The 17,206-nt window shown below is 31.1% G+C and overlaps 1 protein-coding gene across 3 annotated transcripts in view; it reads left to right on the top strand.

The window, feature by feature from the left end:
* Positions 1-15,580, top strand: part of Rps6ka6 (ribosomal protein S6 kinase A6) — a 130,902-nt gene extending 115,322 nt beyond the window's left edge. For 2 of the 3 annotated variants that reach the window (XM_051142407.1, XM_051142409.1), the window contains 10 exons: positions 483-585; positions 1,147-1,277; positions 1,712-1,834; positions 2,397-2,486; positions 3,519-3,677; positions 5,423-5,584; positions 8,731-8,807; positions 9,908-10,025; positions 13,018-13,149; positions 13,829-15,580. In XM_051142407.1, coding sequence (XP_050998364.1) covers positions 483-585; positions 1,147-1,277; positions 1,712-1,834; positions 2,397-2,486; positions 3,519-3,677; positions 5,423-5,584; positions 8,731-8,807; positions 9,908-10,025; positions 13,018-13,149; positions 13,829-13,960 — 1,227 coding nt within the window. In that variant the 3' untranslated portion in view covers positions 13,961-15,580. The remainder of the gene's footprint in view (positions 1-482; positions 586-1,146; positions 1,278-1,711; positions 1,835-2,396; positions 2,487-3,518; positions 3,678-5,422; positions 5,585-8,730; positions 8,808-9,907; positions 10,026-13,017; positions 13,150-13,828) is intronic. The other variant, XM_051142408.1, reaches the window with a different exon arrangement.
* The last annotated feature ends 1,626 nt before the right edge of the window (positions 15,581-17,206 follow it).

The raw sequence follows: 17,206 nt of genomic DNA, 5'->3' as shown, positions 1-17,206 counted from the left end.
CTGACTTCATTAGATTTGGGCACTATGTTGTCTCAACTGTAGAATTTGGTTATCGATTATCTGAAACTTGTATAAATATTTCTAATGTTCTGATAGATTGTCAATATCAAGTGACAATTTCTCTTGCCAAGTACAGGTTGCATATCCCAAAAGTTTAAGATTTTTCTGGGTTTGGGATTTGTGGGGGGGGGGGTGGGGTGGGAGGGTGGTTGCGCCTGCATATGCATGAAAGGAAGTGAATAAATTTGAAAATGGAATCCAAGTAGTATGAAATTCTTTTGTGTTTAATATATACCTTATTCATATAGTATGAAGACTATTTCATACAATATTTTTAATGTGTCTATGTTTTGGTTACAATTTACCCACTTATGCTGTCATGTTAACATTCAAAATGTTTTAGATATTAGAATTTGAATTTTAGATGTTTTATTAGGAATTCCTAACATGAATTAATAATATTTTAACTCCATTATATCTAGAAATTATATAAAAGAGAGGTTCAGCCTCCTTTCAGACCTGCTTCTGGAAAACCGGATGATACATTTTGTTTTGATCCTGAATTTACTGCCAAAACACCTAAAGGTAATACATATTTGCTAATAATTAAGGCCTTTGTAGTAATTAGTAAATAAGTTAAACTTTTTCAATAAATATTTTAAAAATGTGTTTACACAAAATTAGTTTTATCTTTGTGAAAATGAAGATCCTATAAACAGCATTGCTACAGTCTTATCACAGAAGTGTGGAGAAGAGTCAAAGATGGAAAGTTTTTCTGTTGTTTTCTAAATTCCTTGATAGGCTAATAATTTTCTGGATAGTGGCACAAGGTAAGATATGAGATCTGTACTATCCCAGTTTAGAATTTGATCTAATTTACTTTCAGTGACATCAGTTTCATATATCCCTTTAAGAAATATTGAATTTCTACTATGTGTTCCATAGTGAGGATGCAGTAGTTAATAAACAAAACTTATTGACCACAATGACACATGTCTATAAAAAGTGGAGAGAAAGTCTGAGTCAAATTTATAGTGTACCAAACTGTAACACTTAATGATTGCCTTTCCATTTTTTAAAAACTGCTGATACTATAATTATAAATGTCCGTGAAATTCTAGTAAAATATAACTGTTTAAATATTAGATTCTCCTGGTTTGCCAGCCAGCGCAAATGCTCATCAGCTCTTCAAAGGATTCAGCTTTGTTGCAACTTCTATCGCAGAAGAGTATAAAATCACTCCTGTTACAAGTTCAAATGTATTACCAATTGTTCAGGTAAATTCTACATCACAATGTTCAGTTTCAGAATAAGTATTTCTCTCACTTAAATAATGGATGTTTAGTAGTTATTCAAAGGTAATTATTAATGACTTCATTTACTTTTTAGTATAATTGAGTTAAAGTTGTTTCTGTATGTTTTGAGGGAGAGCAGATGGTAATTAATTACATTTATTAATACATCTATTTTAGCAAGAAATTGCAGGAGTGATTTATAAACTAGTCAGTTTATCATATTGTTTTGGGGTTTTAGAAAGCCTATAGTAAGGAGAGTTGTTTCAAAATTTATATAGGCAATTTTTTAAATATTGGTAAAACTTCTAGAATATTTTTTTAATTTAACCTGTAAGGTATATTATTCCTTCTGACAAAAATGGAGAAAATTTAGAATTACCTCATTTTTACTAGTGTTTAAATTTTTTAATAAACAGATAAATGGGAATGCTGCTCAATTTAGTGAAGTCTATGAATTGAAAGAAGATATTGGTATTGGTTCTTACTCTGTTTGCAAACGATGCGTACATTTAATTTCCAACACGGAATTTGCAGTCAAGGTATTGTTTCTGAACTTCATTGCTTGATGTATGTAGTTTGTATTACAGATTAGCTCATATACAGTTTTACTAGAATAATAGATAAGGTGATGGGGAAAATGGTTGTGATTTAATGTTTTCTTTTTTAATTTCTTTATAAGGCTTCAATTTTGAGAAATAGCATTTTTTGTTTTTTGACTAATCTTTAATGTAGTATGTCAAGATTATGCAACTATAAAAATTATATATTAACATTTTGTATAGTCTCAGTTAATTAACTTTCTAGGGAATATTTAAGTGTTAAAGCAATTGGGGAAGGATGTTCTTTAATTCTTATATATTTATTCATAATATAATATGATTGAAAGTAGGCATGTAATTCCAACATTGGAAGTACAGGGATTGTCATATTTTGAAGTCAGACTGGGCTAACACTCCTTGGGCCACATAGCTCAATCTATTTCAAACCAATAACAACAAAGTGCTAAATATAGAGATAAATATGAATGGAAAATATTTCATTTTATTTAGATAAGGAAAATCATTTGAATGTTTTTGTGAATTTTCTCCATTTGTTTCTTAGATCATTGATAAAAATAAGCGAGATCCCTCAGAAGAAATTGAAATTCTGATGCGCTACAGACAGCATCCCAACATTGTCACTTTAAAGGATGTAAGTGTTTTAAAATCTAAGTGTCAACTAAGTTAATGAAGTTATAGACTAGATCTTTATAGGTGTGGTGTTTTCAGTGCTTTGCCACCACATCTTAATTTGCTACTTTGACTCGCCAGTAAATTCTATACATGTTCTTTTAAAGATTTCAGTAAAGAACAATGACTGTAGATAAAAGAATATTCTAACAATCTAAATATAGTCTGAATAGTTGACTTATCATTGTTGCAACTAGAAACTTTCTGACTCCTATTAATATAGAGGAAATTAATTATGGAAAATTTACTTTATTGGTTAGAGACAATAGGCTGTAGAATTGTGGATCATTCCCTGAATGAAATAGAATTAGTCTACAGTTGTATAAAATAAACATGTTAACATAGATATTAACGTCTATCATAGAATGATGACTTTTCATTAGAAAATAGGCTCATTTTTTATGAGTATGCAAAATATTAACCATCATCTTGATCAATTTATTTCAGATAGTATGATATATAGTTTGATTTGCTATATTTAAACTGTAGTTTGTGTATGTATATGTACATCTATGTGTGCATGTATGTATATATGTATATATATATAAACATATATACTGAGTACAAATGGTTTTTTTTATCTATTTCCTTTTATATACTATTTGAATTCAACATTTACTTATGATACTATACTAATCAGTGAAGTGATAAATGCTGTTTAATGTCACAAAGATGGTTACCATTGAAGTGCTTGTAATATAATGAAAATAGCATGTACATGTTATTTAAAAGGCACAGAATTCTACTCTTTTTATTTATGTGGTTTGTTGAACTCTAACCTCCGACTTCAAAAACTCCATATTATAAATCTCCATGTTTGATGTGATCTTACAGAACTGCATAGGAGATTATCCAATCCATCTTTCAGTATAGCCTGTACTATATTACAAAGTACTATATGTGCTTTGATTCTAACAATACAAAGTAAATATAACTTAAAGAAATTATGATAATGATTTTAAGTAATAATGTTTTAAAACACATTCCTTTGTAGGTCTTTGATGATGGGACATATGTTTACCTTGTTACGGATTTGATGAGAGGAGGAGAACTGCTGGATCGTATTCTCAAACAAAAATGTTTCTCAGAACAGGAAGCTAGTGCTGTGCTGTATGTAATAACAAAGACAGTTGAATATCTTCATTGTCAAGGAGTAAGTTATAGTTGTATTCTTCCTTCAGTTATGGGCATATTCTGTATTTCTTTATATATTTTTGTAGAGGAAATCCTAATAAGTCTCAGTGGTCTAGTGAAGTCTATAGAAAGTAGTCTGAACTATCTACATACCTAACCTTTTCCTAGAAATTATCAAGCCTAATTGAATTTACACTAAAACATTTTTAAAAATCCAAGCCAGGCATGGTGGCTTACACCTGTAATTTCGGCATATGGGTGGCTAAGGCAAAAAGATTACTAAAATTTGAGGCCAGTCTAAGCTACATAGTGAGTTCTAGGTAAGCCTAGACTTCAAAAAGCTAACAAGAAAATATATTCACAAAAATATCAAATAATATGAGAATTATTTTATAAGTGTTATATTCTAGCACTAAAAGACTATATATTGGCTCTTACCAACTTCCCTTAAATATGACAGTATTTTTATTTTGAACATTTGAAATATCAATAGGTTAAACTTTGTGGAGAAGACTTGCTTGTCTCTGTCAGTTCATATATAAAGGAGATGACATGAAATAAAAAAGCAATTTATTTGTATGCGTATGCTTTATATACATGTATATGTATGTATACTTTAAAAATTAGGCAATAATTTAAAAGTTTTTAGATTACATCATTTGCAACTGAACAATACCTATGATATGCAAAGAATGAAAATTGCAATTCAGAATTGGTCAGTAGAAATTGTATGTAACTCCCACTTATAAGTAATAAAAATAAAGTAATAATATGACCTAGGCATAAGACATAAGCAGTTGGTAATAAATTTTATGATACTAAAGGAATACAGTCATTTGATTATAATTTACTCCATCAAATCTCTTGGCAAGCACTGGAAAGGTAACCAGAATTTTTTGTAAAATATGATAAACCAGAAATGTTTTTAGTACAATATAATAAACATCTAGTTATTTATTTCTTCATAAACCTTGTTTTTAGCAGCCTAAATAGCAGACATTTTGAATATTTATACATGACAGGCATTGTAAATAAAAGGCATTACTGATTCAAATACTGAGTAAGATTGTGCCCTTATCCATAAAAAGCATGCATTGTTGTTCATTGATAAATAAAGGATATGGAGACAGCAGAGGTGGTACAGCAAGCAAGGAATCTTCAGTTCAGCCAAGATTACACTATAATCAAATAATAATCACTGAAGCATAGTAACAGAATGTAACTATCTTCATAATTTTATATCACCATAGGATAGAATCTTTATGTATGCTAAAACTAGATTGTATCAATAGCTGAAGCAGAAAAGGATTTTAATAATTTTACCCATTTATTTGGCCCTTTATTGTTTCTATTTTTCTACTGAGCTTGCCTTTTTTTCTCGAGAGTTTCATGCATTGCAAACATGTTTTATTTTATTTCTTTGAGAATATTTACTATAACCACTTAAAATTGTATAAGGTCTAACTTGGTTCATCTGTGAATCAAAACTGGATTTTTTTCTTGTGACTTGTCTTTCATATGTAAATTAGATGGTTTCGGATTGTATCCTATGGTCTGTTATATCTAAAAGTAGAGGCAAGAATTGAAGTTGGACATGCTTACCAAAACTGAAAGAAACTGAAACATCTAAGTGGTAGAATACTTTTCTCGTTATTCTTAATGCTATAGGTTCTGAAAAAAGTGAGATTTTTCCTATAAATATGTGAAATGTTTTAACAAAAATTTAGTTCTAGGAATATAATGGTGTTTTATTTTATGTTTAAGGTTGTTCATCGTGATCTTAAGCCCAGTAATATTTTGTACATGGATGAATCAGCCAACGCAGATTCAATTAAGATCTGTGATTTTGGGTTTGCAAAACAGCTTCGAGGAGAAAATGGACTTCTGTTAACTCCATGCTACACTGCAAACTTTGTAGCACCTGAGGTATTCTTTTAAGTTTTATAATTTACCTTTCATTGTTTTCCTTAAATTAAGTCTATTTGATATCAATTATGTTTGTGAAGACAGGTAAAAGCAGAGTTGCCTTTTTTTACAACTATAAAGCTTTTTTATACTTTTGAATTATAACAATTTATAATTTATAACAATTTATAAAGAGTCAGGTAGTTACTAGCATCTAAACCAAACATCTTATAATCAGAGTAATTTGTCCTACTAGGTTGCATACTAATATAGAAATCATTTGATTTCAAAACAGGGTTTCACTATATAGCTCTGGCTGTTACTGTTAGTTGGAACACATAGCAAGTCTCCTCTATTTGTCTCCTGATGCCTGGAATTACAGGCATGTGTCAGCATGCCTTTCTGAGAATCATACATTTTAGGACTGAGATAAAGCTTCAGATCACCTTAGAACGTGTTTGCTATGTTTTAAAACAGAAACATTGGTTTTTTTCCTAATAAATCATTCATTGTTCCTGGGGGAAGAAGAGTCGGGAAAGATGAGGCTAGGAAAGTTCAAGAATACAGAGTGTGCTTTTGGGAAACTCTGATACTAATACCTCCTGAAGCAGTGAAGACAAGATTGGTGAAAAATACTGTCTATAAATCTGTATTTAAAATTAAATGTTAGGAAAATTGTTTCCCTATAGTGAAAATGAAAATATAAAAAAGTAACTTTATTGATAAAATTTTCATTTTTTTTCTAAATTTTGCTTTAAGATGGTATCATTGGGAATATATAAAATATTTGTTTTTATAAGCTCTTTGTGATATGATTTGGCCTGTAACAAATTTTTTATATATTATATATATATGTATATATATTCTGTATATTATACTATAAAGCTCATAGTATAATGAATGTATAATTTTTACCAAATTTTACTGGGTAGAAACTATGCTTTTCAAAATTAAAATTGGGACACATTCCTAAAGAGGTTATTTATTTGGACTACTCTCTGGTCTATACCATGCACATAAAATTTTTTAGCTTATCTAGACTTAGTTTTTAATAAGATAGTAGAACAGAATATTTGAAATGTGGTATCTTTTGTTAAATATTTTACATAGTTACCATAAATATTCTAAATTGATTTCTTTAGTATAAATAATAATGAAGTATTTTAATGGCCCAATTCTTAATCTTGGTTTAATTTTATATAGCGCTACTCTTTGATATTATGGAAACTTACTAGAAAAAGTTTAGGAATGAATGTGCCGCAAAAGAGAGGGGGGAACGAGAACAAGCTAAAATGAATAAACACAGTGTATGCATGTTTAGATTAATGGTTAGGTAAACATTTTAAGATTAATGGTTAGGCAGTCAATTTAAATGAATGTCTTACACAGTATGATACAGTAGTACACTGCTGCTTTTTAATCCTAACAGACTTCCATTGCAGTAAGACATTTTGTTTATTGTAATAGTGAAAATTTTCAGGTGGGTATTTGGAGACCATTTCTTCATAACTGGCACTTGAACTACCTTTGAATAGCAGTTGTGTGGTTTTGGTGCTTTAAAATATTTTATCAAGTTCTGAAGACTCTGCCAAAAGTTAGTAAATATTTCCAGATTGTTATAAATGAAATACATTTAGTCTTTTTTTTTAATTTCAGATTCTGTAAAAACATAGTATGTAATTATATACAAGATAGTCTCTTTTAAAATGGAATCATACATGAGTCCAGGACAGCCAGGGCTATCACACAGAGAAAACCTGTTTGTGGTGGTGCTCACCACTAATCCCAGCACTCGGGAGGCAGAGGCTAGGGAATCACTCTGAGTTTGAGGCCAGCCTGGTCTACAAAGTGAGTCCAGGATAGCCAAGGCTATTACACAGAGAAACCCTGTCTCAAAAAAACAAAAAATATAAATAAAATAGAATCGTAAAGACTAAAGTAGCCATGCAAGTATTTCAAGAAATAATAGAATTTATAGGGCTGTTCTTTATTTTATCAAGAACATTTTTAAAAATCCCAGTTTTCTAAGAAAAATCATTGGTTATTGCAATTTTATCATCACAAAGAATATTCACTCAGATTTTAGATATACATCACTTCAGTCAACCTCTTATGTTTTATTTCATAGATGTACATTTCTTTATACTTCTCTAAGATTAAAATACCCTAAATTATTTTCTTTTATACTAGCAAAACCACAAATATTATATTACCTGACTGATAGTAAAAATAATGTTTATTTTTTAAATACTGTCCCCCAAACAAAATAGTTATATAAATTGTTGTATAAATACATTGCTCTTTTTAAGACCACCAGTCTTGTGTCTCAAACTATCTCATAAAAATCACAACTTTCCCTCTTATTTTGTTTTACCATTTTTTTTACAAATTTATACCCACGTTACCTAGAAATAAATCATAATTGGAATTCATAGTTGTATAACATGTAGTCCTTTTAGAAAATATTCATGCAGACATGCATGCAGGCGCACGCGCGCGCGTACACACACACACCGAGACAGACAGGCAGGCAGAGATTGCTAGCAAAGAGTTATCAAGGCAAGTGTGATCTCATATCTGATAAATTGCCAGTACTTGGGAGGTTGAAGCAAGATGATGGCCACAAGTTTAAGGACAGCATGGACTATAATGAGTTCTCAGGCATGCTGGGCTATAGAAGAAAATACTGTCTCAAAAAATGAAGTCATTTTCATAGATATAAAAAGCACTGGCTTTTAATAAGAATGCTTGTTCTATAGTACTGACCAGTTTTATGATGTTGGCCTAGTTCCTTAACATTTCTCTGTTTCATTTCAGAATTGGAATAATTATTATATACCTTATAAAGCCAGTTGCAGAAATAAAAACCTCAGTACTATTTAAAGTTCAGGTCTTTTATTTGCAATAAGGAGGAATGAAAGCTCATTGACATCAGGATTTATAGCTTTCATGGTTGTTTTTTGTATGTAGTTTAAATTACTTCCTCAGCTTAAAGCAACCCCAATTTATACAGTATTTACAGATTGCAAAATATTTTATCTTTGTCCTTTAGTGCACATTCCATTGTTAATATTTATGAAATCATTTTAATAAAACCAATATCCTAGTATGAAAAAATAGTCTTATGTAATAAGTAATATTTCATACCATGAGTATTTTTTTCATAGGTTCTCACTCAACAGGGATATGATGCTGCTTGTGATATTTGGAGCTTGGGAGTCCTTCTTTACACTATGTTGGCTGGGTAAGATATTTACACACTCTATTATATGAACCTTAGATACATATCTTTAGGAAGATTACAGAAGAAAATAATGTTTAAAACACTCCAATAATACTTTTAAATAGAAAAGGTTTTACATAGATACATTTAAGACTAAAAATTTACTTTTTACATTAACTGCTTTACTTTTTGATGGAGTTACTAGACTATAGGACTGTTATGTATTTTAATAGTGACTTCTACTTTGTTTTAAAAGTTAATGATATTTTAAAAAGCAATTTAATCCTGTCTCTTTGGGCAACAGAGATTCAGTTAGATGCTTGATAACAAATATAAACATATATTAGAATACAAAAGCATGCATATACATGTCCACCATTAGTAGGATGAGGATAAGCTCAAAACAGATGTAATAACTGGCTATATTAATGTTTGTAATTTATAATTATCAAAAACAGTATTATACTCTTAATGATGAGTAGCACTTTTATTTAAAAGTGAATATTTTTGTCTGTATAAATTATTTTGATAGAAAATAAGATGGAAGAGTGAGCTAGTAACTATTAGATAGTTAGGTATGATATTTTAAATATTAAATTTAACTGCTATATGGAAAAGTAAAATATTAATAGTATAAGCTGATGTTAAATTTGCTCTGCATTTAATTGTCAGGATTTTAAATATTATAAACTCTTATAGAATGGTAATCTTATCAGTTATAGTTAACATTAAAGATTTTAGACCATGGGATATGTTTTCCTGATTTCTGTTTCAAATATTTGTTTTATGACTAAACAAGTTATTCTATGCAAGTATATGTTTGATGTTATCTAAACCTAAATGTTAGATGAAGAAATGTAAACATTACTACATAGAGCAATCTCTCATACTTTTAGCCATAAATTAGCCTTCCAATTCCTAAAGATAAAGGAATTTCAGTTATGGCTAATGAAGTGGTACATTAATGAGCACTTTTTGTCAAGTTAGCTTTTAAAGTTTTTGAATTTACTTTCAACCCTTGAGTAGTTTTGTGGGCATAATTCAGTGGCTACAGTCATCACTTTTCATTATATATAAAATGTACCTTTGCTATCATGTTTATTAATTTTTTTAATTAATAGCTACACTCCATTTTCCAATGGACCCAATGATACTCCTGAGGAAATACTCTTGCATATAGGCAATGGAGAGTTCTCTTTGAGTGGTGGAATCTGGGACAATATTTCAGATGGAGCAAAGGTATAAATAATAAATATGTGTGTTCCTTGTATGTCTTTCTTTAAGTTGCCATGTCAGTATTTATTTTAAATATATTTTTATTTGGGGGATTAAAATTACTTTATTTTCCATTCTTTTTGTTTTGTTTTGTTTTTGTCCAACTCCTCCCATGTAACCCACTTTTCTCCCTTTCTAATTCATAGCCTTTTTCTTTAATTATTGTTGTTGGGAGTGGTGGTGGTTGTGGGTTTTTGGAGTTCTCTCTCTCTCTCTCTCTCTCTCTCTCTCTCTCTCTCTCTCTGTGTGTGTGTGTGTGTGTGTGTGTGTGTGTGTGTGTGTGTGTGTGTGTGTGTGTGTGTGTGTGTCTATACCATCGTAGTCTCTAGTGTTATCTATATGTATTTTTTCAGGGCTAACCATGTAATATAACCAGTAGGTGTACTCTTCTCTGGGGGAGAATATTTCTCTTGCTCTAAGTATCCCTTTGCTACTTGTAGTTCTTAGTGTAGAGGGTTAAGTCCTTCTAAGTTTGCCTTTCCCATGTTAGTGTGTCTATTGGTGGTGTTCTTGTTTAGGACATATTTAGGGAGCCATGTTGGTGAGATTTTTTATGGGTGTACCTTCTCTTACACATTACATATACCAAATGAATTTAAATAGATATATTTGATCAAAATTGAAAGCTTTTAAGTTGTTGAAGTAGCCCTAGCCAACCTCAAACTCAGAGATCCTTCTGCTTCTCTTCCAAGTGTTGGAGTTAAAGCTGAACAGCCTTGTCTTCACAGTTCAATCCCTGTCACCGCTCAGAGGCGAGAAAACAGATGATAATAATTCAAAAGCACTACAAATATTTAAATGTAGGAAAGGGCAATTACAAATATCAACTACAATATGGTAGGTTAGATAAGAAAGGAACTAGGATAGCTAGAATTCTTAAAGAAGAAAACCTAGGGATTTAAAATTCACTGATGTTAAAAGTATGAATAACAGAGCAGTGTTAAGTGCATTGTCTTTCATCCCAGCACTCAGGAGGCAGATGCTGGCAGATCTCTTGAGTGTTCAAAGTCAGTCTGCTGTATGTAGTGCATTCCAGGACAGTCAAGGCTACACAGAGAAACCCTGTCTCAAAAACAAAACAGAAGAGAAAAAGAGTGTGAATAATTAAGTAGTGAAAAGAAAGTAGATGAGCAAAGGATAGAAGAGAAAAGAAGGAAGACAGGAAAGAGAAAGAAGCTTATATAGGATGAAAGCATAAGAAATAATAGTGATATAAAGCAGAAAAACAATAAAAAGCCAATATTTCTCACTTCCTGAAGATATATATTATGGAAATCTCAGCCTTATGTTTCAATTTACTTGGTATAGGAAGCATTTGGGCATTTAATTATTTTCTGTCTAGTTGGCCAAAAAAGGCTGGTAACAAATTGATGCAAACCTTCCCTTTTGTATGAGGCAGTAAAGGGTTTTGACCTTGGTTGAATTTTGGCAAGTGTTGTCCTCATTTGGGCCAGGCTGTACAGGAGTACAAATAAGACCTGCCCTTAAACGGATTCTGCTCAATGAGATGCACCCAATTATATAATACACCATGATCTTATATCCCCAAATATACCCTCTCCTTTCTCTTCCTTTCCCTTCCTGTTTCTCCCTTTGTTCCCCTAGACAATTTTGCATGTATCATTTTTAATATTATATTTCTGGTTTTGCAAATATGTTCTATTCCAAGTTGATTGTTTTGATTGTCTAAAACCCTTAAATATTTTTTACAATTTTTTTTTGAGACAGGGTTTCTCTGTGTAACAGTCCTGGCTATTCTAGACTCACTTTTGTATACTAGGCTGGCCTCGAACACACAGCAATCCACCTTCCCCTGCCTTCCGAGTGCTGGGGTTAAAGGCATGTGCCACCATACCCGACAGATTACATTTTTATTTTCCTATTTATTTTATTTTTTTAGTAGAGTCAAACTTAATGTTGGTCTCAGACTTACCATATAGCCTAGGCTGGCCTCTAACTTGTTGAAGTCCTCCTGGCTCAGCCTAATAAGTTGTGAAAATACATGAGCATTATTTTTTATCTGTTATCATTACCTGCCATCCTTAGTTTTAGTATTTTGGGTAATGAAAAATTACACAAATGGTTTGTTTCTATATTAGAAAATTCTTTTTTGAGGAGAGCTTACTTGCTTTCCTAAAAGTAGCAAGGATAGTTTACTCAAAGTATTACATATACATAATTTGGTATATTTAAATTTATAATATGTTACTATGAAGTTTTGTTAACAGTTTTAATTATAACCAAAATCAAATATTCATAGTTAATTTGATGAAGACTTATGATGCCTGGACTATTATCATAACAGAAATTGTTGATATTGAATTTATATTTTGCTATCCTCAGTATGTAATGCAGAAAGGCCTTACTTGAGTAGATTAACTAAATACATGACAACCTCCCCTTAGTGTTTTCTCTGTAAATACAAACCTTTACATCTTGTAGTCTAGCCTTCTAGTAAAGTTTTATAGCTCTTTTCGTGCCAATTTAAAATGCTCAAAGGAAACTCTAGCTACCTTAAGTGGTTTTTACCCCTCTTTCATTACTAACCAAGTCTCAGTTCTAAAAATTTGATGATACAGATTTACAGAAATAAAAACTCTGATGTATAATAAAATATGTTTCAGGATTATAGTTTTTCTTAGATTTTTTTGTAATTCATACATGAGCATTGCATGTATGCCACTCTTGCCACTCCCTTCTTCCCTTTATCTTCTGCCTTTCAAATTTGTGACTTTATATTTTGTTGATACTTATCAGCTATATATATATATATATATATATATATATTCATATATACAATTATATATGTATAATACACACATGCATACAGTTAACTGCAGAGTACAAATACTGTTTTTCATATTGTTGGTGAAAGAAAACATAAAATTATTGATGCATTCATATTTTGAGGAAATGTGAATTATATATTTTTATGAAAATTTCTCTATCCACTTAGGATTTGCTTTCTCATATGCTTCACATGGATCCACATCAGCGTTATACTGCTGAACAAGTATTAAAGCACCCTTGGATAACCCAAAGAGAACAATTGCCAAGTGATCAGCCAGAGACGGATGACACACCCCAGGTTGTTACAGTAAAACAAACGCACTTAATGTGTAGTGACTTTCTCATGTTGCTCACTGATGATTCTTAACTAATTGTATAAATTATCTTTACTACTGGAAAATAGTTTTTTATTTCTTTTTTAACATTAATAAATGCTTAAAGTATTTTTACTACATCTTTTCTGATACGATAAAATTATCTTTTAGCTTATGTAAATTTCCCAAAATACTATGTTTTCTGGTGACATTTTCTTATACACATATGATATATTTTGATAGCTCCTTCTCCCTTCCCCCATATTTTTCTCTACATCAGTTATGGTAATAGTACCTTTGTCTTTTTAAAACATATATGCTCCATATGAGAAAAAGTGTACAGTATTTGTTTTTATATTCTGTTATTTTGTTTAACATGACTATTATCAGCTCTACTTTTTGTTGACTGACATAATTTTGTTCTTTTTTATGACTAACTATACTTCTACTGCGTAAATATTCCAAATTATATCTATATCCATATCTGTCTATCTGTCTGTCTGTCTGTCTAGGCAACTTTACTGGTTTTTAACTTGGGTTCTTGCTATAGGAGCTTTTGTAAAAAGGGCACATCTCATACATAGATGTCTTGTGGTGAATTGTGAAATAGTTTTTATCTGCAGAGATTGTTACTGAACTTGTAATGTTTTCTCATTATTGTAGGAAGAAGCAGCAGTGGCTTTACCATATTCTGTCTTGGCTCAGGCACCTTCCCAACCAATCCTAGAGCCTGTTGCTGCTTCAAGTTTAGCTCAGAGACGCAGCATGAAGAAGCGAACATCAACTGGATTGTAAGACTCATAATGTTCCTCAGCTAACTGGATGAAGAGAAAATTTAATGTGTATTGTGGGTTGATTTTGTTTTGTTTATGCCTAATCTTCATTCAAAGGTATTTTTTCCTGCCACATTACTTGAATATTCTGTTTAAACCTCTCTTTTTGGGAGGTTGGAATTTTAAACAAACATACTACATAGGTCCATAATATTCATACTATGTCGTTTTGCAGTAGTGTCCAAATCTTTAACTATAACTGATGTCCATAAGGTCTTAACAACTTCTCTGCACATTAAGTCTCCAAATTCCTTTCAAACACAGTTAACCTATTATTTTTCATTATTTTGCACAAAATGTCTTAGGGACTCATTAACACTAATAAAAATGCTTTTCATATGCTATATTCATAAACAATATCAGTATTTTTAACATCATTTTATGAAGAATAACTTTTGTTCTGAAAAGAAAAACAAGTATTCTAGTAGCTTGTGCATAGCCAAAGCATTCCATTCACTTGAGTCTGTTTAGAAACTAAATGTAGCGAGAATAGTTTGGTGCCGGAACAAAATCCATTTGTGCTAATATATGAATTACTGATATGATTGGTGCCAAAGTTTTGATAGAATAATTAAATCACTAATGTGTGCAGACAAATTTGTATATTATCCATAAGTGGCTTCATCTAGAGAAAGTTTCCATAAGGCTTCTGATGTTTTACAGCTAATGGAATTGTAGTAAAATTGAAGATGTTCTTATCCAAAGGTCTCATGTTGTTGTTGTAATTTCCAAAATATGTCATAGTTAAGGCTTTGAATATGAAGTACATGGTGTTGATGCAATCTTGATGTTACATAAACTGACTTTGAAGTTAACCAATTGAATTTAATCATCTTTCCCCTTTATAAGTGGAGCGACACTATTGTATTTCTGATTTCCGTGTGATTTGAGCTACAGTGTAGCATATTGGTCTACCTATGGTGATGTAGTTGAAGTTTTATTACAGTGGACTTGTGCACTTAGCACATATGATACCATATAATGTATTTCAGTAAAGCGTTAGACAGTTCTACATACAGTTGTACTTAAAGAAGATCTCACATTTTAAATAGGAAACAATATTAATGATTGACACAGAATTTGAGCACATTTAAAAATTATATTTATAATAAACTGGCCAAATTGGTTTTATTAAATTTATGATTCAGAACCAGTGTGTAATGTGTATTGTTTTCTTTAAAAGCTGAAATTTTAAAAACTCATTTTATGTTGTTGAAGAAAATACCATTTTAACTACTACTACTGACAGAAATAATTCATGAATGTAAACTGGAGGATATCGGTTTTGCTGGTGAATAGAAATGTATTACTTGTACGTGCTAGGTGTACTGTTGGTCATGCATTTTACTTTACTTAGTTCCTAAAGAACCGATTACTGACTGATTTAGGATAGGAGACATGTAATGTGTTGGTACTTAATAAAACAAACCATATGTATTCTCTTTAAAATGTAAGTGATCTTTATCCATGCACAAATAATCTGTTTCCTACACGTGATATAAAAAAGTATGTATTTGAGTTGTCTTTTTAAAAATAATTGAACACTATTAAATAACAACTGATCCGATGCTACATAATAGCACTGCTTTGTCTTGGTGTCCTATTTTGTGATTTTTGTGTTCCAGTTTGGTTCATTTTTCCCCTTTTCTTTTTGCCTTATTACAAGTACTTGCATTTAAAAATGTGTGCCCATATATTTTGAGTTCTTGTCCTCCTTTCATTATCTTGTCTGTGTTGTTACACAGTCTCATTAGTGGATTTGTCAAACACAAAGATGTAATTTTGCAGATGAATTTTTAGGACACATTCTGTTTCCATATGTGCTTTCCAGCTAATAAAATTAGAAAATGAAACTGGAAGATGAAAAAAATGATCATTAAATACCTTTCAGCCTTTGTATAAACAATGGGTTAAAAGATTATCATAATTTTCAATTAGCTTACTCAAAGGACTGTGTTGTATAGCGTGATATGAAAGTAACACTAAGGATTAAGCAATGAATGCTTAATGAACACGTTCTCATCCCCCACTGAGTATTGACTGGGCGAACGATATAGGCATGCTAGTACATTTGCCTAATGGTTAGAATGTTACTGCCAGAAATTCTAAATGTTCTAGCCTAACAAAAGTAGTAGAGAGACAGCATTAAGTAAATGAAAGTCACAACCATACCTTCAATTTTTTTTAGAAGTGGGATGCTTAATCATGTCCTTTTTGGCAAGAATAAATCTGAATCGAAGGAGGAATACTATAATTTCTAATGGAGTCGTGATAAATTATTTTCCATTCTTTGGTAGTATTTAACAGCAGTACATTTTGAGGTAAAGCTTTGAGGTGGTTTGCTGTTCTGGAAAGGAGACAATATTGAACTTACTTTTCTCAAAGAGAAAACATTAGGTCTGCTAAAGTAGATTAAAAATCCATTGTCTGAAAGTGCATGTTACCATGAATGAATATTTAAGAAACTATTTGGAAGAACATTAAAATGCAGTGCCGGTAGCTGATTTTCTGGTATCAAATTTTTAACCTATTTTGTTAGGAATGCCTAAGTATTTTTTTTTATTATTGTTATTTGTTTTTGTTTTCTGACTTCTTGGTATTGATAATTAAACAGCAGAACCTTTAAATAGCATTTCTGGGTGGCTTGAAGGGATTGCATTTCTTTGGTAATCCACAAAGTTAACAACAGATGCTTGGTGTTTGTTTCCCCACTGAAACATGTTAAAATAATGCTGCTGTAGAAACTTACTTATATCACTTGATTAGTAGTATCCTAACTAGAAGACACCCTTCATATATAAAGAAGAAAAAAGAAAAAGAAAAAACCAACAGCTTAAGGCACACTGAAAAATTACGCTTTAAGTTAGGCAGTTTGTCCATTTCATTCATTCTCTTCATCTGGTTTTTTAAACCCCTCATACTATCCTATTTGATCATCCCACAACAGTTCTTCACCATTAAAATCTACCAAATCCTCAGAGGACTCCGTGCATCCAAAAGGACTTTATTACTTTCTTCTGTTTTTCCAAATCAAGGTTTCCATTTTCAGAACAGCCGAGTTCAGCTAACAGAACAACAGGAAAGCTATAACAGTAAGTTAATGCACATTTTCCTATTAGTGGCTAGTAGAGAATTAGCATTTTCAGTGAAAAATGCTATTAAGCAAATGTATTTCTAGTTGCAGGAGTTTCGAGTAATCTAATCAAAT

This window comes from Acomys russatus, chromosome X, assembly GCF_903995435.1.
Source record: "Acomys russatus chromosome X, mAcoRus1.1, whole genome shotgun sequence".
NCBI classification, from domain to species: Eukaryota; Metazoa; Chordata; class Mammalia; order Rodentia; family Muridae; genus Acomys; species Acomys russatus.
The sequence above is the reverse complement of the archived record's forward strand: the minus strand, read 5'-3'. Positions and strand labels throughout refer to the sequence as shown.